This window comes from Cricetulus griseus (genome assembly GCF_003668045.3).
Source record: "Cricetulus griseus strain 17A/GY chromosome 1 unlocalized genomic scaffold, alternate assembly CriGri-PICRH-1.0 chr1_0, whole genome shotgun sequence".
NCBI classification, from domain to species: domain Eukaryota; kingdom Metazoa; phylum Chordata; class Mammalia; order Rodentia; family Cricetidae; genus Cricetulus; species Cricetulus griseus.
This window is the reverse complement of record NW_023276806.1, coordinates 233,767,648-233,791,749: the sequence shown is the minus strand read 5'-3', so window position 1 is coordinate 233,791,749 and position 24,102 is coordinate 233,767,648. Positions and strand designations below refer to the sequence as shown.

The 24,102-nt window shown below is 47.5% G+C and overlaps 1 protein-coding gene across 3 annotated transcripts in view; it reads left to right on the top strand.

The window, feature by feature from the left end:
• Slc26a8 (solute carrier family 26 member 8) overlaps positions 1–24,102 on the top strand; it is a 52,586-nt gene that overhangs the window by 10,147 nt on the left and 18,337 nt on the right. For 2 of the 3 annotated variants that reach the window (XM_027389049.2, XM_027389048.2), the window contains exons 3-7: positions 4,921–5,060; positions 7,039–7,155; positions 10,100–10,281; positions 13,585–13,749; positions 15,144–15,293. In XM_027389049.2, the coding sequence (XP_027244850.1) occupies positions 4,921–5,060; positions 7,039–7,155; positions 10,100–10,281; positions 13,585–13,749; positions 15,144–15,293 (754 nt within the window). Of the gene's footprint in view, positions 1–4,920; positions 5,061–7,038; positions 7,156–10,099; positions 10,282–13,584; positions 13,750–15,143; positions 15,294–19,225; positions 19,309–24,102 lie in introns of all 3 variants that reach the window. The other variant, XM_027389047.2, reaches the window with a different exon arrangement.

The window sequence follows — 24,102 nt, the reverse complement described above, 5'->3', positions numbered from 1 at the left end:
TCTGCCCCTCATCCCCTGCCTGTCTGTCGCAATCTGGCCTGCAGTTGCTGATAGCAAAGTCCCCTACACCTCTGCCTCACATGTTCCACTCCCTTTATTCATATCCTGCCTTGTGCAAGTTGCAGTTGGATGTCCCCTCTCTGTTTCTGTGTCACCACCCTGACTTCCTCTGCCTCGGACAACAAAAGAGAATGTGTGTCAAGAGAGACATTTCCCACCAGAGCAGACGCAGGGCCCTGCGCTCGGCCCCGACAATCCCGTGCAAGCAGACAAAAAGACAAAATGATTGTCTTTTCATAACTTCAATTAACCTTGTAAACAATTATTACCAAGGCTATTTCAACCTGTCTGACCTCTACCTGTTCCAACATTCCATCTAGACACTTAAATAAGAGGAGTCTGCTTCCTGTGGGCATCCTTTTTATTTTAATTTGAGGTCTGGGTGTGGTAGTGCATGCCTTTAAGCCTAGCACTCAGCAGGCAAAGACCCCAGCATACAGATACATACACATAAATTAACCTTGTAAACAATTATTACCAAGGCTATTTCAACCTATCTGACCTCTACCTGGGGCCAGAAGAGGACGTTAGGCCACCAGGAACTGGAGCTACAGGCGGTTGTGAGCCACCTGACAAAGGTGCTGGGAACTGAACTCTGGTCCTCTGCAAGACTCTTCCAGGCTCTTAACCTCTGAGTCATCTTTCCAGCCCTTCCCGTGAGCTCTCATAGATGCTCTGAGTCTCAGCTTCTGTTTTTAGGGTTTTTGTTTTGTTTTGTTTTTGGAGACAGGGTTTCTCTGTGGCTTTGGAGGCTGTCCTGGAACTAGCTCTTGAAGACCAGGCTGGTCTGAAACTCAGAGATTCACCTGCCTCTGCCTCCCGAGTGCTGGGATTAAAGGGGTGTGCCACCATCACCTGGCCAGCTTCTGTTTTTAAAATATTTTATTTCTTAATTTTTTTCTTTCTCTTCTCTTCATATTCCCACTTCCAGCATCTTCTGGATCTTGGCCATCAGGGCACTGTATGCAGTAGGGCCCTGAAGGCATGGCTCTTGTCTCATGCTTCCTCTGGAAGTGGTCTCTGCTGTTGCCAGCTGTGTGGCTGTAGGTAACTTATCTAGCTCTCCTGTGCCATGGGAGTGATGATGGCACCTGCTTCCATCTATTAGGAGGACTTAAAGAATATTTTTTTAATGTCTAGGAAATAGTAAACACTAGATAAGTGGTTTTGGTTTTCTGGTCTTGAGGAACTTCTTTAGTAAATAAAATAATCTATCAACTCTATCTCTTCCTTTCTTCAGAAAAACATCTTATCTCTTTCCTCATTTTCTTCTTGATTCGAAACTACCCATGCTCCTTTTTTTTTTTAAATTTTATTTATTTATTATATATACAACATTCTGCTTCCATGTATATCTGCACACCAGAAGAGGGCACCAGATCTCATAACGGATGGTTGTGAGCCACCATGTGGTTGCTGGGAATTGAACTCAGGTCCTCTGGAAGAGCAGTCGGTGCTCTTAACCTCTGAGCCATCTCTCCAGCCCCCCCCCATGCTCCCTTTTAAGTCAAAATGCCCCCCTGTGCTTTCTTACCAACCATTATATTCCTCACGGTCTTGTTTGTGTGAGCCTGGCTGTCCTGTAGCTCAGGCTGTCCTCAAATTTACTGTGTAGCCAAGGATGGCCCAGAACTACTGATCTTCTGATTCTCTACCTCCCAAGTGCTAGTGATACAGATGTGTGCCAGCAGGCCACACACATTCCTTGGTGTGCATGCGAGTGTGTGCGTGAGTGCACGTGTGTGTGCATCTGTGTGCGCGTGTGCGTCCTGGGTGTTGGTCCTTACCTTCCTCCTCCTTAGAGATGCTGATTGTGTTTGTTGTTTCCCACTGCATATGCCAGGCTTGCTCTGCTTCTGAGGACCCTGTCTCTAGCCCCCCAATCTCCCCCCACCCCATCTCCCTGGAGGGTCATTGAGATTACAAGTGTTGACACTGTGTGTCTGGCTTTCACACTGGTCCTGGGAACTCAGACCCAGGTCTTCATCCTGTGCTGTATCCCTAGTCCACTTATTAAATCAGGCTTTCTCCCTAAATGTCTCCCCCCCCCCAGCTCTCCATTGACCTGTCTCCCTCCTTGGCTCTGTGCAGCTCAGATCCTCTTCACCCCTTGTCCACTTCAGTTTACCCTGATGACTCTGGGGGGTTAGTGGTCCTCAGCCAGACGCACACGTCCAGGAAGGAACACTGCACCAGGCAAAGGGACGGGTTGTCCCGGAACCATGCTCTGGGTTTAGGACAGGTGCGTCAAGACCATTTTCTCTGATGATAATCGTACACCTACCTCAAACCCAGCGACCTACGTGAAAATGGCAACTCAACATTCCTCCCAGACCAGTGGCCTTGCCGCTCCAGCAGAATGGAGCATCTGTCAGCAGGGGGCTCAGGGTTTGTAGAAAGGCTAGAACACTGAGCTAGGGGTCAGGAGACACAATTTCCTGACCAACTCTGCTCATGACTTTGGGAAAGTCATTCCTACTTACTTGGCCTTATGCACCTTAGAGATGCTCCGGTCATTCGGGACAAATGCATGAGGCCAGGGCTGGACAGAGGCTCAGCAGTCCCATAACTCACATGGTGCTTTACAGCCATCCATAACTCCAGTTCCAGGGGATCCAGTGCCCTCTTCTGGCCGCCTTGGGCACTGCATGCACTTGGTGCACATACATACATACAGGCAAAACACTCACACACATAAAATGAGTAAGTCTAAAAATGTTTAGATACATGGAATCACCTCTTTTCTGAACACACACTTTAGTGGTGCACATGGTAAAATTATATTTGTTGTTATCTAGCCCAACGTTTACATGAAGAAAACCGTTGAGTCTGCTGCCAGTCCATGCCAAAGCATAGATGGCAAAAGGCAATTTAAAGCTGAACTGGTTTTTACCCATCAGTCGATTGTGACCTACCTTGTGAAACCTATAGCAGTGTTTCTCAACACGTGGCTCGAGATCCCTTTGGGGGGATGTAAAACAACCCTTTCACAGGGTCACCTAAGGCCACCGGAAAACATTACAATTCATAACAGTAGCAAATATACAATTATGAAGTAGCAATGAAAATAATTTCATGGTTGGGGGTCACCACAGCATGAGGAACTGTGTTAAAGGGTCGCGGCATTAGGAAGGTTGAGAACCCCTGCTTTAGATAATCTAAAGCTGCTGTTAGAGTTACTTGGTCTCAGCAACAGTGGCATTTCCTTTTTTGTTTTGAGATAGGGTGTCATTATGCTGTCCAGGTTGGTTCATGGGCTCGAGTAATCCCCCTGCCTCAGCCTCCATCCGCAGTGCCACTGAACTCAGCTTTCCACACTAACTTTATAGAGCACGAATTTGTTTCTGTTATGGTGGTGGTGCTTGTGCTGTGTTTCTTGTCTGTTGGTTGCTTGGTGTTTTGAGACAGGCTCTTACAGTGTAGCCCTGGCAACCTGGAACTCCATTTGTAGACTAGTTTGGCTTTGAACTCTGCCACCCTCTGTCTGCTGAGTGCTAGCATTAAAGTGTACCATCATACCTGGCAATGTTTGCCTGCCTGCCTGCCTGCCTTCCTTTCTTCCTTCCTTTCTTCCTTCCTTCCTTCCTTTCTTTCTTTTTTTAAAGACAGGTTATGTCATCCAGGCTAGCATCAAAGTCTCCATGTATCCAAAGATGATCTTGAACTCACCCTCCTGCCACCACCTCCTGAGTACTGAGGTTTATAGGCGTGCAACGCGTACATCACATCAGGTCTGTGTGGTGCTGGAGACTTAGCCCAGAGCTCTTTGCATGCTAGGCAAGCGCTTTACCACCAGTACCCCCTCCAAATTTTAGATTTCCCACCTGGCTAAACCCTGCCTGTCCATTGGCAGAAACAGCTTTATTCATCAACCAATAAGAGAAGCATATAGTCACAGCATACAGAAGGATGTCCTCTGTCAGGGTTTCTCTGTGTAACAGTCCTGGCTGTCCTGAAACTCACTTTGTAGACCAGGCTGTCCTTGAACTCAATGAGATCAGCCTGCCTCTGCCTCCCAAGTGCTGGGAGTAAAGGTGTTCGCCACCACCACCCAGCTATCCCATTGATCTCATAACAACAAAAAACATTTTGTTTTGTCTTTTTAATGTGTATGAGTATTTTGCCTGCATGTATGTGTGTGCACCATGTGTGTGTGTGGTGCTAGCAGAGGCCAGAAGAAGGACTGGGTTCCCCGAGACTGGAGTTACAGATGGTTGTGGGCAATGATGTGTATGCTGGAAACTGAACCCAGGTCCTCTGGGAGAGCAACAAGTATCTTCAACCATCTCTCCAGCCCCCCAAACACTGTTATTATGAAAAGACAGTGATACTAGTTCATTCCTACTATAAGCCTTTCATTCCAGCACTCAGGAAGTAGAGGCAGGCAGATCTCTGTGAGTTCAGGGCTAGCCTGGTCTACAGAGCGAGTTCCAGGACAGCCACGGCTACACAGAGAAACTGTATCAGAAAACAAAAAAGAAGAAGTAGGTAAGTTTGAAGTCTGACTCTCACCAAACAGCCAATAAAAACATAGAACTGGCTGTACCCCGGCATGTGAGTCTCAGTTCTTGCCAGACATACCTTGCTGATTCTTGCTGGTGGTTTTGTCCTCTGGGGATATTTCTCAATATTTTTGGTTCTCTAAGCCAGGGGAGGAAAGTCTGCTGACATCTAGTGGATAAAAGCCAGGGATGCTAAGCATAGGACAGTTAGTCCCACAGCAAAGAATACCTTAGTCCAGTATGTTAAAACATGGGCCATGCTGATGAGAACCTGCACTACAAGGGCCCCTGAGCCTTTACTTGGCTGGGGGAGTCTCTCCGGAGAACCTAACTGAGTCTCTGTTCTTCTTTCTCCCAGCTGCTCATGGCACAAGTTCCTGCGATGCATGCTTACGGTCTTTCCCTTCCTGGAGTGGATGTGTTTGTACCGGTTCAAGGACTGGCTTCTGGGAGACTTACTTGCTGGTTTGAGTGTTGGTCTTGTTCAAGTTCCCCAAGGTAAGGGCGATGCAAAGCCTTCTTACCAAAGCTAACCCACTGTGCCTCAGCCACTCTCAGGGACAAGCAGCTCTGCTGCGTGGCCGGAAGGGAAACACAGGAATGGCATCCTTACCGTTACCGTTTCTTCCTATACTCCCTTCTTTCTCAAGCCTAGCTTTCTCCTCCTACTTATTCTGTCTGTCTGCCAGTCTTGCCAATCCCACCCTCCCCATCCCACCCTCAGCCCCCGCCTAGCTACTGGATGTTTCGAATTTTTTTTTTTTTAATGATTTTTCAAGACGGGGTTTCTCTGTGTAGCTTTGTAGACCAGGCTGGCCTTGAACTCAGAGATCCGCCTGCCCCTGCCTCCCAAATACTGGGATTAAAAGGGTGCGCCACCACAGCCTGGCGGATATTTAGCTTTTTATTAGATCAATCAGGTGCCTTAGGCTGGCAAGGTGAAACATATATAACACATCTTTCTATAATTAAACACATGCAGCATTAACAAAGTCACCAGAAACAAATGTAACACACCTCCACATATTAAAGTAACATTCCACAGCATAAACCAATGTAACAGCCTTTGCCCAGTTAAATTAATATTCCACAACAGACAGGGGACTGGAGATATAACTCAGCTGGGAGAGAGCTTACTGCCTGGGGTTGCGAGCCTGATGGTCTGAGTTCGATCCCCAGAACCCATGGAAAGATGGAAGGAAAGAGCCAACTCCATGAAGTTGTCCTCTGACCCCCCCCCACACACACATGCACGCACACACACATACACGCACACACACATACACAAGCTCGAACACACTGTAATAAACAAGAATTTGGGTGGTTTGTTTTTGTTTTAGACAAGGCCTCTCTGCGTAGACTAGGAACTCACTATATAAACCAGATTGGCCTTGAACTCACAGAGATCCATCTGCCTGTGCCTGCCCAGTGCTGCACCACCACCCTCAGCATAAGTGAGTATTTTTAAAGCCCTGTATATAAACACTAAGAAAAGACACTGGGGTGGTTAGCATATTGAAGATAGACTGTGTCTGGCAACCTGAAGTCAAGTGAATTTTGTGTGACTTCTGCTTTGTTGTCCACCTCTGTCTTTGGGCCTGGAGGATTCCCAGGGCTTGCCCTTTTTCTTTATTACTTTCATTTATGTATGTATGTGTATGTCTGTACACGTTAGTACAGGTGCTCCAAGAGGCCAGAGGCATCCAATGCCCTGGAACTGGAGTTACAGGAGGTTGTCTGCTGCCAAACCGTGGTGCTGGAAGCCAAACCCAGGCCCTTAGAAGAGCAGCACGTGCTCTGCAGTGCTTAGCCCTCTGTCCAGCCCCCACCCCAGGCCTCCTAGAGCAGCGAGGGGATGAACACTGTGCCACGATGCTGGAGCTAGAGAGCCCACGTGGCAGGGTCTCTTTTCTGTGCTAGTGTTAGGACCACTTAGTGAGACCGAGAGAGCTCAGATGTAGGGCTTGTACCTCAGGCAGTAAAGTGTCTGCTGGCATTCACAAGCCCTGGGGTTCGGTCTCCGTCTCCAGCACTCACACACTGGCACAGTGACTTAGACCTGTAGTCCCAGCACTCGGGAGGTGAAGATGGGAGGATCAGAGGTTCAGAGTCACTCTCAGATACACAGTGAGTTTGAAGCCAGCCTGGGCTGTATGAGACCCTGAAATACAAAAGCACATTGGAAACTAGGACACGGTAAAGAGCTACATACATATGGTCTAAGCATTTGTAGCCGCCTTTATTTAACTTTTGTTTGTTTGTTTTTGTTGAAGACAGAGTTTCTTTGAATAACAGCCCCGGCTGTCCTGGAACTCGCTCTGTAGACCAGGTTGGCCTCAGATTCACAGAGATCCACCTGCCTCTGCCAACCCAGTGCTGGGACTAAAGGTGTGCGCCACCACCGCGCCACTCCGCTTAAGGTAACTTTCAAAGCCAAGTTACTGTCTTTCCTCAGTTGAGTTATTTTGCTTTTCAGGCCTGACACTCAGCTTGCTGACAAGGCAGCTGATCCCTCCTCTCAACGTCACGTACGCTGCCTTCTGCTCTTCAGTCATTTATGTGATATTTGGATCATGTCATCAAATGTCCATCGGTGAGTTCAATGATGGAGCCACAGGAGCCAGATGATATGTCAGTTATATGTCTGTTGCTTGGCAACCAGTGCTTGTCAGCTTTCAGTCAGCACACGGGAAGTGCTTGGGAGCATCAGCTTAAACAGGGAAGCCGACACTGGCTCAGGGTTTGAGAGGCTTCAGTCCATGTCACTTGGGTCCACTGTCTCTGGGCTGTCCCAAAGCTTAGCATCATGGTCTGAAGTGTGTGGTGGAGCAAAGCAACTCACTCGCTGTGGCCGCCAGGAAGCACATGTACAGCCATACACACACACAGGCACACAGGCACACACAGAGAGACACATATTCACATACACACACACAGAGAAACACAGGCACACACACATGCAGACCCAGACACATTCGTGTATGCATGTACACATGCACACACTTGTACACATATATGTGCACACAGGTAGGCCCACAAACACATAAGCACACACACACACAGATACATACACATATACACACAGATACATGTGCGCACACACACAAACACGTACACATATGCACACAGATACATGTGCACATACACACAAACACGTACACATGAGCACACAGACAATTCACACACATTCATGCATGCACATGAATATACGTATGTACACATGTGTGTGTACACACACATAGACATATAAGCATGCATACCCACACAGACACACACGTGGGGCGGGGGACATGAGTTACTCCTCAAGGGCATGTCCTCAGGGACCTATTTCATCCACTTCCAGTGGCATGAACACAAAGACTTCAACATATGAGCTTTTAGAGAACATTTGAGACCAAAGCATAGCATCCTAACCCCTGGCTCCCCAGACCGACAACTGTCCCACAGTACAAAGTTCATTCTGTCTTTCTCAAAGAGTCTCTCTCCGTGGTCTTTACAGTTCCACCATTGCTCAGAAGTCCAAGTCTGAAGTCTTGTTGGAGACTTAAAATTATCCTTAGCTTTGAGTACCTCTAAAAATCAGCTGTGGGGCTGGAGAGATGGCTCAGAGGCCAAGGGCACTGGCTGCTCTTGCAGAGGATCCAGGTTCACTTCCCAGCACCCACATGGCTGTTTATAACCATCTATAAGTCCAGTTCCAGGGGATCTGATGCTGTCTTCTGACCTCCATGGGCATCACACACATGTTCAGTACACAAGCATACATTCAGGCAAAACACCCGTACACATGAAACAAAACAAAATAAATAAATCTTAAACCTCAAGTCTCTAGTGATTGTCATCAGCTGGATCCCTAACAATGAAACTTCATGACTTACAGTATAATCTGTCAGCTTAGTTAACTTACAATAAGAAAACTGTCATAGTAATCAAAACACTGAAATCCACAGGATAGACACTTCCCTGGGCCAGAAGTCTGTCCACTAACTTAGAAGTGACTAGACTAGCTAAGGTCGTATAACGAGAAGATTTACTGAACCTATGCAGACCTGCATAGGAATCAAAACTGCTCTTTGGAGAGGCTCCCACTGCACCCTCACCGAAGAGACCAGTTAGTATTGTTGTCAGTTTCTCCTCCAGGGCTGCCTGCAGCCTGGCCTCCACCCCAGCCTCTAGACCCGGGGTGTTAATCTGCTTCAGTAAGGGCATCTGCGCATGCCTGTCTCAAACACGTTATGCGTTCTTTTCCATTTGAATATGAAGAAAGCACCTTTGCTCCCACGAGTCCCAGTTCCTAAGCATTCTCACGGTCATGCTCGAGCACTGTGGGTAATGTGGATTAGGGCTTTAAAGGTCAGGCTTACCTTTGTTCCCAGGTGTGTGCATGTCAACACGAGTACAGAATGAAGCCACTTGAAGCCAATTCATCTCACCTTGCGTTGGCAAAGCCTTCAGGAGCACTGGGTGTAATTTTCTTCCTGTTATTCTGGTGACACTCATGACAACCTCCCTCCCCTCTCCCCACTTTGGACAGGGTCTCACTGTGTAGCTCCGGCTAATCTGAAACTTGCTGTGTAGACCAGGCTGAACTTGACCTCATAGAGGTCTCTGCCTCTTGAGTGCTGGGGTTAAAAGTGTGTGCCACCATGCCTGGTTCCATCCTCGTTTTTGCTTTTAAGATTTACTTATTTAGGGGCTGGAGAGATGGCTCAGAGGTTAAGAGCTCTGGCTGCTCTTGCAGAGGTCCTGAGTTCAATTCCCAGCAACCACATGGTGGCTCACACCATCCGTTATGAGATCTGGTGCCCTCTTCTGGTGTGCAGATATACATGGAAGCAGAATGTTGTATACATAATAAATAAATAAATTTTAAAAAAGATGCCTATCTTTTAAAAAAGATTTGCTTATTTATTATATATACAGTAGTCTGCCTGCATGCCAGAAGAGGGCATCGGATCTCATTACGGATGGTTGCTGGGACTTGAACTCGGGACCCCTGGAACGGCAGCCAGTGCTCTTACCTCTGAGCCGTCTCTCCAGCCCTCCATCCTCTTTTGACTTAGTCTGTAGGTGCAGACCTGCTGGCTAAGGCTGACGGTAACTTCCAGCTGGTCTGTGCTTGAATCCCAGGGTCCATGAAACTCCTGGACCACCAGCTCTGCCTGTGAAACCCCCATTCTCATCCCTGCTCTCTCTTCCTTCTCAATGAAGATGTGTTAAACAACAACGATAATAATCCAGTGGGCTGGAGAGATGGCTCAGAGGTGAAGAGCACTGACTGCTCTTCCAGAGGTCCTGAGTTCAATTCCCAGCAACCACAAGGTGGCTCACAGCCATCTGTAACAAGGTCTGGTGCCCTCTTCAGGCCTGCAGGCACACATGGAGACAGAACAGTGTATACATAGTAAACAAATAAATCTAAAAAAAAAATAAAAAGAGGATGGAACCAGTCATGGTTCTTTAATAATAACAACAACAACATTATTATTATTCAGTTTTTCTAAACTTGCAATCTGTCTCCCAAACTTCTCCCACAGGCCCCTTCTTCCTTGTGAGCGCTCTGTTGATCAATGTCCTGAAAGACAGGCCATTCAACAATGGTCATCTGATCCTGGGAACGTTTGTCAAGGACGACTTTTCTCAGCCGACCTTCTACGTGAACTATAATGGGTCCCTAAGTGTAGTGGCAAGCATGACGTTCCTGACTGGAGTTATTCAGGTAGGCACTGAACCTCTGAGTTCTTAAAGAACTAAAGAACGGCTGGGCAGTGGTGGCGCACGCCTTTAATCCCAGCACTCGGGAGGCAGAGGCAGGCGGATCTCTGTGAGTTTGAGACCAGTCTGGTCTCCAGAGCGAGTGCCAGGACAGCCTCCGAAGCCACAGAGAAACCCTATCTCGAAAAAACAAAACAAAACAAAACAAAAAACCTAAAGAAAGGGCGGGCCTGGTATGGTTTGAATGTGAGCTGTTCCCATGAAGATTCCTGGGAGTGGACACTTGTTCCCCAGTGAGCGGCACTATTTTGGAAGGCTCTGGAACCTTGATAAGACAGAGCCCCATGGAGGAATTGGGCTCCTGGGCAGGCTTGGATGTTTTGTCATCCAGTCCCACTTCCTGCCTGCTCTTTGCTTCCGGTTTTGGGGGATGTGAGTGGTCAGGGAATGCCATTTGCTCACGATGGATGTTAGCTCCCTCTGGCTGGGCGTGTGGGCACAGTGAGGCCCCTCCTGTGACTGAAGTGTCCACAGTCATGGTGATTTCTCTCTGAGCACTTGGAGAGTGTACAGATAGTCTTCTCAGGCAGGCATCGTCTCCTGCCTCCGAAACTGCCCACAGGACTTAGAATACCATTCTCAGCAGTCCTTTCTAAGAAAGAAGAGAATCTAGGGGCCTAGAGACCATTCCTGGTTTTCCCCTTTTAAAATCACTCTTTCTAGCCTTGAGACAAGAAGGTGGTGTCACATGCTGAACTCTGGGTTGACCAGCATCAGAGAACCTGGGACAGAGTGACTCTGCAATGCCGAGAAGTGCACTGAAGGAAAGTCCCCACATTTGCTCTGGTGGTGCCACCAATGCCCTCTGAGAGCCGACCACCTAAAGCTCCCCCAGCATACGCCAGCCAGCCATTCTTTCAGACTCTACCCTCTACTCTCTCTACCCTTCCAACTGACCCGCCCCCTCGTGGATTCTCACTGATCTCCCCATGAGCCATGAAGGCCACAAAGGTGCTGCCTCAGCGAACAGCACCCACATCTGTGAGCTGACTGCTTGGGGAAATGCTTACACTTGTGTGAGCCTCAGCCCTCTTGCGTGTAAAATGGGAATGGTGTGTTGTGCAAGGCTCTTGAGGGGATCAAATGAAAAGACTTTGTGAGATACTCAGCAAGAGCCTGTCACATTGGAAGCACCAGTGAGGTAACTTCTGTGTAGACAGAGAGGACTGGCACTTTAGCGTGCCTCTGAGGGCCGCCTCTGTCTGGAAGTAGCCAGTAGGGAGACCAAGACCGGAGGATCACCTGAGCTCAGGAGTTTGAGGCCAGCCTGAGCCACATAATGATATTCAAATGAATGAATGAATGAATGAATGAATGAATGAGGACCTACTTGAAAAGTATTTTATAAAATGATAGCTATATACTCCCCACATTTATTATATACATAAATGTATAAATTTAGCAGCCTGAAAAAACTCTTAAGTAGGAAAAACACTAAAAATCCACCTGTAGATAAATTATAGCTAAACTTCTGAAAACTAAAGGCAAAGGGGAGAAAACGTCCCTTAAACAGCAGAACAAAGGAAAAGCACCTCAAAAAAACAGCTGGTTTCTCCTGGGAAATTCCAATGAAAAGGACAGGCTTATGCACGAGGCCGGGGAGCTGGCTCAATGATGAAGAGCACTTGTTGTTCTTGCAGAGAATTCAGGGTCCATTGCTGACACCCATCTGGCAGCTCACAACCTTGTATCTCTCCAGCTCCAGGGAATCCGAAGTCCTCTTCTGGTCACAGCAGACACAAGGCAGGCCAAACACTACACGTATAATAACAATAACAATAACAATAACAATAACAATAACATAACAATGTGTGCACCACCATGGCAGCCCCCCTTGAGTCATTCTCAATACACAGGAGTCACAAGGCCAGGAAGTTTGATGTGGCACTTGGGTTTGTGTGTTTGTTTTGGGACAGGGTCTCCCATAGCCCAGGCTGGCCTTGAACCCACTATGTAGTCACAGATGACCTTGAACTCCTGATCCTCCTGCCTCCACCTCCTGAGTGCCGGAGCTTCAGGTGTGCACCACCGCATCAGATTCTCCTTATTAGCTCGCTCTGCTGTCTTTTCCTTTGTGAAATACCACACTCCTCACAGAGGTGAGAGGGGCTGCAACCCAAGGCCTCGGAAAAGATGAGCCTCATCCCTGTCGGTCTTCTGCTGCTGGTCCTCCATGTCCATCCAGGGGGCAGAGAGTCCAGGGAAAGAACATAACAGCTGCCAGTGTTTCAGAAGACAAACAAGAGCATGGGCTGATGCTTTCTGGGAACCTCTGAGTCAATGCCCAAGGACCCCCGTTCACCGGGGAAAGAGTGCCTGGGGAGTTCTCCAAGGTTCCCCTGGTCTTTTTGAGCGGAGTCCCTGGGGCTCCTGGGGAGTCCAGTTGATGCTATTGCTGACTTGATGACTGTTGTAGTTAGGGTTACTATTGCTGTGATGAAACACCATGACAAACGCACCTTGGGGAAGAAAGGGCTTATTTCAGTTATAGTTCTATATAACAGTTTATTATAGAAGTGAAATGAAGGCAGAAACTCACACAGGGCAGGAACCTGGAGGCAGGAACTGATGCAGAGGCCATGGAGGGGAGCTGCTTGCTGACTTGTTCATCATGGCCTGCTCAGCCTGCTTTCTTATAGAACCCAGGGCCACCAGCCAGGGATGGCACCACCCACAATGGGCTTGGCCCTTCCCCATCAATCACTAATTAAGAAAATGCCCTACAGGCTTGCTTACAACCAGAACTTATTGTGGACTTAAGTTTCTGTTCTGCCAAGTTCTGCTGCCCTTTAGTCCCAAATGAATACACCGAGGCTTAAATATAAATGGTTTGGCTGATGGCTCACACTTCATACTGGTTAGCTCTCTCTTTATTAACACATAACTACGACTGTATGTATTCCTACATGGCTTTATGTTACCAGAGAATACCCAGACCTGTCACTCCTGCGGTGGCTTCATGGCATCTCCCTGGCGGCTTCTCTCTGTATTCCTCTTCCCAGAATTCTCCTCCTAGTCTGGTGCCCTGTCTATGCTTCCTGCCTGGCTACTGGCCAATCAGTGTTTTAGTCATCAACCAATGAGAGAAACATGTACACAGAGGGACACCCCTATCATCTTATCGGGCCATTTTCTCAATTGAGGTCCCTTCCTCTCAGATGACTCTAGCCTGTTTCCAGTTGACATAAAACTGGCCAGCACAGTGACCTGAGTCTCTTTGTTTTTCCTTTTCTTTCCACCCCCACAGCTGTCAATGGGTATGATGGGGATGGGCTTTGTGGCCACATACCTGCCGGAGGCTGCCATCAGTGCTTACCTGGCTGCGGTGGCTCTGCACATCATATTGGCCCAGATGACGTGTGTCTTTGGGATTATGATCAGTTTCCATGCTGGTCCCATCTCCTTCTTCTATGTGAGTAACCTCAAACCCCTCCCAGAGTTCACACACCCCTCTTCTGACTTAGAAAGAAAAGTGGGCCCCGAGTAGGCAAACTTCTGCCTGTACCAAAAGGATAAGAGGGGCCCTGAACTAACTCCATCTCCTGTAGACTCAGGGTCTTGGCCAACTGCAGAAGCAGGCTGGAGCATGTGCTCACACACAACAGCCTCTTCAGTTCAGCGTTTTCATTTATTTATTTCTTATGTCTACAGTGTTCTGTCTGCATGTATCCCTGCAGGCCAGAAGAGGGCACCAGATCTCATTACAGATGGCTGTGAGCCACCATGTGGTTGCTGGGAATTGAACTCAGGACCTCTGGAAGAACAGCCAGAGCTCTTAATCTCTGAGCCATCTCTCCAGCCCCCCCCCTTGTGTTTGCGACAGGGCACGTAGATCTCTGAGTTCAGAGCTAGCCTGGTCTACAGAGTTCCAGAACAGCCAGGGCCACACAAAGAAACCCTGTCCCCCCCCCAAAAAAAAAACAACAAATTGGCCATTAGGTCAGTGACATGACTCAGCTGGCAAAATTGACTGCCAGCAAGTGTGCAAGCCTCAGCTGCATCCCATGTAGCCTGCCTGCTGGAAGGAGAGAATGACTACTAAAAGTTGGGTATACACATATACACTCACACACTCATATACTAAGGAACTAAATGTAAAAAAAAATTAAATTTCATCATGAAGGTACTATTTCATAACTCTCCCTATCAGATGCCAGACTTGTACCCTAAATATACAGAGGTGTAAGTAGCCCCTGGATGCAAAAGTGAAACAGAAGTTCAGCAGAAGAACAGGCCTGGCCTGAGAAATAGTAGTGGGCAGACTAACAATAGGACTCTTGTGCTTGAGAGGCAGAGGCAGGCAAATGTTTGTAATCACAAGGCCACAACAAAACAAACAAAGCGTTCTCATTCAACTTTACTGCCTTTTTAAGTATCTACTCTTCACTTTAAAAACCAAAAACAACAAACAAATAAACAAACCAAGTAAGTCTGGTGGCTCAGGCTTGTAATCTCACTGATTTGGGAGGTTGGGGCAGGAAGAGCTCAAGTTGAAAGCCCACTTGAGCTTCAAGATGAGTTCAGGGCCAGCACGGGCAATTTAATGAGACCTCATGTCAAAAAGATGAAATAGAGGGCTTTGGAGACATAGTGCAGTGGGAGAGCACTTTCCCAATGTGAGTGAGGCTCCAGGTTCAATCCCTAGCATGGAGGAAAGCTACCCAAACCACACAGTGTTCCCCGGTAGAGCCCAGTGGGCCCAGCAGCTCTTCATTGCTCCTGAATCTGCTGAGAACAATGCCTGTTTTTAGACGTCAGCCACTGTGATGTCCCTAAGGAAGTCTGTGCAATGTTTTCTTCTTTCAGAACATAATCAACTATTGCATAGCTCTCCCCAAAGCCAACTCCACCAGCATCCTGCTGTTCCTCACCGCTGTGGTGGCTCTCAGGATCAACAAATGCATCCGTATCTCTTTCAACCGGTACCCCATCGAGTTCCCCATGGAGCTGTTCCTGGTAGGTGTCCATGAGTGACTGCAGATACTCACTTAAAAAAAGAAAAAAAAAAAAAAAACATAAGCCTGGGTTGTGGTGGCACACTCCTTTAATCCCCACTCTCAGGAGGCAGAGGCAGGCAGATCTCTGTGAATTTGAGGCCAGTCTGGTCTACAAAGCGACCCAGGACTGGCTCCATAGCTACTGAGAAACCCTGTCTTGAAAAACAAGCAAACAAACAAAAGCATAAAACATATAATCTAGGAAGGCAAAGAAGATACTATAAAACAAAAATTGAGGGTGGGAAGATGGTTAAGAGTGCTTGCTGTAGCCGGGCGTTGGTGGTGCACGCCTTTAGTCTCAGCACTCTGGAGGCAGAGGCAGGCAGATCTCTGAGTTTGAGACCAGCCTGGTCTGCAAAAACTCGTTCCGGGACAGCCTCCAAAGCCACAGAGTAACCCTGTGTCGAACCCTCTCCCACATACACACAAAAAAAGAGTGTTTGCTGTACTTTCAATCCCAGCACTCGGGAGGCAGAGGCAGGCAGATCTCTATGAGATTGAGGCCAGCCTGGTCTACAGAGTGAGTTCCAGGCATCCAGGGCTACACAGAGAAACCCTGTTCCAAAAGTAAAACAAACAGCAACAAAACAAACATATCAAAACAAGAAACCACAAAGGAAAAAAAGAGTGTTTGCTGCTCCTGGAAGATCTGAGTTCAGGCCCCAGGACCTGCCTCCAGAGGTTCAGGACCCTACAGCAGCTCCAGGAATCAGAGTCCTCTCCTGGTTCCATGAACACTACTCTATACATATGTAATATACACAAACACATTATAATAACATCAGTCTCTGTCAAAAAGAAACATGTTGAGTCAGGTCAAAGCAGCTACAGGGTTTTTGTTTTGTTTAGAGTTATTTATCTTTATTTTATGTGTGTGTTTTACTGCATGTATGCAAGGCACCACATGTGTGCCTAGTGCCCGAGGAGTCAGAAAAGGGGTCAGGTCCCCTGGAGCTGGAGTTACAGATAGTTGTGAGCTGCCATGTAGGTTGTGGACATTGAACCCAGTTCCTCTGCAAGAGCAGCCAGTGCTCTTAACCACCAAGCCCTCTCTCCTGTACTCTGAATACAGTTTTAAATGTATGCTATTTTTGTAAAAGTCTGTCTCTCCGTCTCTGTCTTTCTGTCTCTCTGCTCTCCCTCTTTTTCCCTCCCTCCCTCATCTCCCCCCCTTCCCCGCCTGGTATTTTGAAATAGAGTCTCACTATGTAGCCCAGACTGGCCTCAAATTCATAACAGTCCTCCTGCCTCAGCCAGGGGCTATCATACCTAGCTACAAAATGCTTTATCGTTATTTTATTTTTTAATTTGTTATTCTTATGTGTATGTTGAGCACACATGCACATAAGTTCTACAATGTATGTGTGAAGGTCAGATAACAGTTTGGTGGGGTTGGCCCTCTCCTTCCACACTGAGTCCCAAGATCAGACTCCGCTCATCAGGCTAGCACCCAGCAAGTGCTTTGACCTTCTCAATCAGACATGTGCTTTCATTTTTTAAAAATGTGGGTTTTGCCCAGGCATTCTTGACAAAAGGAATGTTATATACTTGCTTGCACAAGGAGAGGTTTTGGCATGTTATAGTTTTGTTTAGTCAGGCTGGTCAGCACCTCTGCCACCACACATAGGATCTCCTTTACTCCTTTGTTTCTGTTTATTTGAAACAGGCTCTTACCAGGCAGCTCAAGCTGGCCTCCAACTCTCAGCCTGCCCTCAACTTATGGGGTTACAGACACAGAGCCCATGGCCAACTAACAGACACAAAGCCCATGACCAGCTAACAGACAAAGAGTTTATGGCCAGCTAATGAACACAGAGCCCATAGCCAGACAACAGACATAGAGCCATGACCAGCTAGCGGACACAGAGCCCATGACCAGCTAACAGACAAAGAGCCCATGGCCAACTAACAGACATAGAGCCCATGGCCAGACAACAGACATAGAGTCCATGGTCAGATAACAGACACAGAGCCCATGGCCAGCTAACAGACACAAAGCCCATGACCAACTAACAGACAAAGAGCCCATGGCCAGACAACAGACACAGAGCCCATGGCCAGACAACAGACACAGAGCCCATGGCCAGACAACAGACAGAGAGTTTGTGGCCAGCTAATGAACACAGAGCCCATAGCCAGACAACAGACATAGAGCCATGACCAGCTAGCGGACACAGAGCCCATGACCAGCTAACAGACATAGAGCCCATGGCCAGACAACAGACATAGAGTCCATGGCCAGATAACAGACATAGAGCCCATGGCCAGACAACAGATATAGAGTCCATGGTCAGACAACAGACACAGAGCCCATGGCCAGCTAACAGACACAAAGCCCATGACCAACTAACAGACAAAGAGCCCATGGCCAGCTAATGGACACAGAGCCCATGACCAGCTAACAGACAAAGAGCCCATGGCCAGCTAATGGACACAGAGCCCATGACCAGCTAACAGACAAAGAGCCCATGGCCAGCTAATGGACACAGAGCCCATGACCAGCTAACAAACAAAGAGCCCATGGCCAGCTAACAGACATAGAGCCCATGGCCAGACAACATAGAGTCCATGGTCAGACAACAGACATAGAGTTCATGGTCAGATAACAGACATAGAGTCCATAGTCAGATAACAGACATAGAGCCCATGGCCAGACAACAGACATAGAGTCCATGGTCAGATAACAGACATAGAGCCCATGACCAGACAACAGACATAAAGTCCATGGTCAGACAACAGACACAGAGCCCATGGCCAGCTAACAGACACAAAGCCCATGACCAGCTAACAGACAAAGAGCCCATGGCCAGCTAATGGACACAGAGCCCATGACCAGCTAACAGACAAAGAGCCCATGGCCAGCTAATGGACACAGAGCCCATGTCCAGCTAACAGACAAAGAGCCCATGGCCAGATAACAGACATAGAGCCCATGACCAGACAACAGACATAGAGTCCATGGTCAGACAACAGACATAGAGCCCATGGCCAGATAACAGACATAGAGCCCATGGCCAGATAACAGACATAGAGCCATGGCCAGCTAATGGACACAGAGCCCATGGCCAGGGACCATCTTTTCATTGTGAAAACATTCAAGATCTATCGCTTCCCTAGTGTTCAAGTCTACATACACTATTGTTAACCATAGGTCCCAGGCTGTACCAATACTCTTTACCCAAATGCTATGTTTTTAAAATGTGTTATGCGTGTGGTGTGTAGCATGCACACACGTGTTTGAGAGCACTTGCCCATGTAGCACATGTAGAGGCCAGAGGTTGGCATCAGGTTTCTTCCTCTGTTGCTCTCTACCTTGGCTTTTCTTTTAGTTTTTAAAAGATTTTTTAAAATTCGCTGTATGTGCATATGTTGGGGAATACACCTGTGAATATAAGTGCCCTCGGGGTCCAGAAGATGATATTGGGTCCCCTGGAGCAGCAGGCACAGATGGTTCTGAGCCAGTCATGTGGGTGCCGGGAACTGAACTTGGGCCCTCTGGAAGAACAAGCACTTGCTTTTAAGCCCTGGGTATCTCTCCAGCCCCTTCTCCTTGTTCTTCTGAGAGACTCTCACTGAACCTGGAGTTCTGGTTAGCCAGCGGAGGGGCCTGCGGGCACCTGGGACACACACATTGGTGGTGACTGTGCTGGAAGCCGGAGGAGAGAGAAGCCCCCATATCTTTCTGTCTCCATCTGTGCATCAGAGGCCGGGGCTGCCGGGGCTTTGTTTCCAGTGCCGGAGGGAGCCTGGAGAATCAGAGCAGAGGCCTCTCTGGATGTTCCCGTCAGGACGGCCCTTGTTTCATTCTCTGCTGTGCTGGGGCCTCTGCACCTCACCCTGGGAGCAATGCACAGAATGTAATCATATGCTTCTCCTTTTAACTCCCGACAGATTCTTGGCTTCTCCATACTCACAAACAAGATAAGCATGGCTACAGAAAGCAGCAAGATGTTGGTTAACATGATCCCTTATAGGTCAGTCATTTTGCCAGCCTGTCTTCCTGTTTGGTTGGTTGGTTGGTTGGTTTTGGTTTTTCTTTTTTCTTTCTTTTTTTTTTTTAAGATTTTTTTTTATTTATTATGTATACAGCATTCTGCTTCCATGTATATCTGCACACCAGAAGAGGGCACCAGATCTCATAACGATGGTTGTGAGCCACCATGTGGTTGCTGGGAATTGAACTCAGGACCTCTGGAAGAGCAGTCAGTGCTCTTAACCTCTGAGCCATCTCTCCAGCCCCTGGTTTTGGTTTTTCAAGACAGTCTTCTCTGTGTAACAGCCCTGGCTGACCTGGAACTCACTCTATAGAGCAGGCTGGCCTCGAACTCAGAGACCCACCTGCCTCTGCATCTGAAGTACTGGGATTAAAGTCGTGCACCAGTACCGCCAACTGGCATCATCCCACCTTTCAGGACCGCTTTTCCTTTATTTTTTTATTTTTATTTTATTTTATTTTTTTTTTTTTTGTGGCAGGGTCTTACTATATAGCCCAGGTTGGCCTCAAACTCACAGTCCTCCTGCTACAAACTCGAAAGTGCTGGGATGATAGGCGCACCTTCTTGGCCAGCTGCTCTCCCATGTCATCGCCCTCTCTAGGCCTCTCTCCACACAGCCTGGCTCAAGACTTCCCTAGGGGTACTTGGCTACAGCTAAGTCTACCTAGAACACAGGGTCAGTTCTCACCCTTACAGCCAATATCAAGTGTAGAACAGAGGTTGTGAATAAACGGGCCAGCACGTCTTCTGTTTCTTCTTTGCTCACTTTTCTCATAAGAGAGCCTGTCAGCTTACTAAGACACCTGCCGGATGCCCAGAACACCAGAGACTTGAGCCCTTTTTCTGAAGCCATATGAGCCTCACAGAGCCCCACCCTTGTCTGATTAACTTTCAAGAGCCTAACAAGAAAGCCAGGCACATAGTGTAATTCCAGCATTTTGGAGGTGGAGGCAGGAGGATCAGGAGTTAAAGGCTAGCCTTGGCTATACATCAACCACAAGGGTAGCCTGGTCTGCATGAAACCCCCACCCTCCCCCCTAAAAAAAATCACCAAAAAGCTGGAATGAGAGGATGATGGGGGTGTCTTCTGTACACACGTTTCTCTTACTGAATAAAGCACTGATTGGCTAGTGGCCAGGCAGGAAGGATAAGAGGGGCTACCAGACGAGGAGAATTCTGGGAAATGAAGTCAGAGTCAGATGCCATGTGAGACCGAAAAGGGGTGAGAGGACCCGACCCTTCTCGGGTAAGATAAGACCAAGAGGAAATACTGAGATTAATAGACATGGGTTAATAATTAAGACAGAGCTAGCCAATGAGAAGCCCAAGTCACTGGCCAGCAGTTTCATAATTAATATAGCGTTTGTGTGTTCATTTGGGGCTGACACGGCTGTGGTACCAGGCTGACAGGAAAGAGCACTTGTAACAAGAGAGCCCTTTTGTAGCGTCTCTGACAGAGTCCGTGCTGGGGGAGAAGTGCCGCTTCACCAACACACACTTGGGAATTGTGGGTTGCAGCAGCTCTCCCTTCCTGTCCCTGTCTCTCTCTTGTGCTGCGATGGAAGCTAGGACCTCTTCACAGGCACAGCAACCGCTCTGCCATTGAACGTTTCTGTTTCCATCGGGTAGGTAATCTTTGAATAAGCCGGCAGCTCTGAGGGACTCACGAATCCTTGGGTTTGGTTTCATCTCTCGAATGACGATAGGGCAGACTCTTGCTAAGAGTAGACAGTGACCGTTTTGAATTGACGAGAAAGGACTAGACTGCAGCGTCCTGACCCACAGGCAGAAGGGGAATCCCAAGGCACGGGGGTCACTGGCTGAACTCCAGGACAACAGAGGCAGGGTGTCTTCTACAGTCATGGTGAAGCCGGCCCTGTGAAATGCAGTGGTGGCCAACTGCATTTGAAATCCTAAGAAGAGACACCACCTATGCACCACGGGAAGGAGGACAAGGGACAGTCCGGTGACAAGGACAGTGAAGGAATGGACATTAGCATATTGACGTCATCTTCCTCCCTTAGTAGTGCAAGAGGATTCTGCCTTCTTGTGGGGGAAACTGAGGCTCGTCACATTTAGATGACATATACCCACACAGTGGCACACCTACTTTTAAACTCCTTTCTGTATAATCCTAAAGTCTATGATGATAATTATTTGACTATCCCAATCCTCAGTGAGTTTACATTCTTTTTTTTTTTTTTTTTTGAGACAAGGTTTCTCCGTGTAACAGCTCTGGCTGTCCTGAAACTCACTCTGTAGACCAGGCTAGCCTGCCTCTGCCTTCCAGCAGCATGCTGGGATCAAAGGTGTGTGTCCCACCATGCCCAGCAACTTGCGTTCTTTTTAAAGAGTTTTTTGTTTGTGTTTTTTTCCTTACATGGGGGGGGGGGGAGGCGTGCACACCACAGCATGCATGTGGAGGTCAGAGGACAACTTGTGGGAACTGGTTCTCTCCTCCTTATGCCACGTTTGTCCCAGGAGTCACACTCAGGATGTCAGCTTGGTGAAGAGCATCAGTGAGCATTACCCACTGAGCTATCTCTCGGCCCGGTTTGGATTTTTTTCTTAAAGATTTATCTATTTATTATGTGTACAGTGTTCTGCCTGCTTGTAGGCCTACATGCCAGAAGAAGGTACCGGATGACAGTGAGCCATTACGGATGGTTGTGAGCCACCATGTGGTTGTTGGGAATTGAACTCAGGACCTGTAGAGGAACAGTCAGCGCTCTTAACCTCTGAGCCGTCTCTCTGGCTCCCCCTGGTCTGTATTCTTAATGGCCTCCAGAGCACACAGCCCCCCACGTCAGCTTATCTTCCGCCATGGGATTCACGTGCAGAGAAGAAAGCATCTCAAAAACCAAATTCAAACATTGCTTTGAAAATTCTTTATCCGAGCCACCCCTCCTTGTTTTTCAGTCCATGGCTGGCAGGAACTGGTCAAATTGGACACTATAACTTAACTCATGGTTCATGCTTCTGTTTTCTGTCTTGTTGCTTTTGGTGGTGGTTTTGGCTCTTGATATACAGGTAATTCAGGCCAGCCTTGAATCCCTGCTCCTCCAGCGTGCACATCCCGAGTGCTGGGACTACAAATGTGCCGTCACACCCAGCTTTTGCGTCCATTTAATCCTGACTTGGTGATAGGAACTGAGCACAGGGCAGTGGTGGTGCACACCTTTAGTCCCAGCACTTGAGAGGCAGAGGCAGGCGGATCTCTGTGAGTTGGAGGCCAGCCTGGTCTACAGAGTGAGTTCCAGGACACCCAGGGCTACACAGGGAAACCCTGTCTCGAAAAACCAAGGGGGGAAAAAAAAAGAATTGAGGACACAGACAACAGCAGGAGGGAAAAAGAGTGGCCTGTATTGTTGGAGACTGTTTTTATTATTTACCTCTTTAGAATCGTCACTTTCTTACACAACTTCATAAATGAACAGAAAGGGAGAAGTAGGCTTTAAGCATGAACTAAGAAGTTTTAATTAGATAAGCTATTATTTGCTCACCAAAAAACAAAAAGTCTACCACAAATATAGAGAAATGAAAGACGGTACATATCCATGCTCCTAAATAGGTTTAAAGGATTGTGTCACCGTGTGTGTGTGTGTGTGTGTGTGTGTGTGTGTGTGTATATGCTTGCTCCAAAACCATCAGGATTTCTCTTCCTTTTTTGTCTTTTCCTATCATGAATGTTAAGCACATTTGAAGGTTAACCCTCTCATGCCCCGTGTGGTCCTGTTATATTATCATTTTATACATTGGTCAGATCTCTTCTGTTATAGTCATCAAAAACATTGGCTGGGATTGTCTTTTCCTTATAATGTCTTCAATTTCTCAAAGTTTCTATAAAACTGGCATGATTTCTTCCTACACACTTGGTAGAATCCACCAGTGAAGCTATGTAGGTCTGAAGGTTTCACTGTAGGAAGGTTTTAATTATAATTCAGTTTTAAGTGTGCTATTTTTTGAAGATTTATTTATTATGCACACAGTGTTCTGCCTATATGTATGTCTGCACCCAGAAGAGGGCACAGATCTCATTACAGATGGTTGTGAGCCACCATGTGGTTGCTGAGAATTGAGCTCAGGTCCTCTGAAAGAACAGTCAGTGCTCTCAACCTCTGAGCCGCCTCTCCAGCCCCTAAGTGTGCTATTTTTAAAGTTCATTTTTGAGATAGGATCTTAGGCAGCCTAACCTTGAAGTCTGGTGTTGAACTCTTGATCCTCTGAACTCCTCTTCCCAGGTTCTGGGTTTTTTACAGGCAAATGCTCGTGCCCAGTTTGTTTGTCATTAAAACAAACTCTTATTGCATCTCCGTCACTTTCTTCTGGTAAAATACTCTCTGACAAAAGCAACTTGAGGGAGAAAGGGTTCAGTGCGGTGTATACTGCAAGTGTACAGCCTCTCATGCTGGGGGAGGTCAGGGTGGCAGAGCTTAAAGTGGGCGATCACAAGACTTTGCAGGTCCTGGCTCCATCCACCGTGGGCAAATCTTCCCACCTTAATTAAAGCAATGGAGGGAATCCCCCAGACATGCCCACAGTTGCATCTCCCAGGTGACTGGATCATTCAAGTTGACAGTAGCTACCAACGGTAATACTGTGTGATCCTTACATCTGCTTTGGGTTATCTGTCTCTCCCGGAGAACACATCGTGGATTTGGGTCATTCAAAGTTTTCATTCATTTATTCTGAACTATCAAATATTGGTATAAAGCCATTTGCACTGCTCTTTAACCACCTTGTTGACATACGGGAAGATTCATTCTTTAAAGT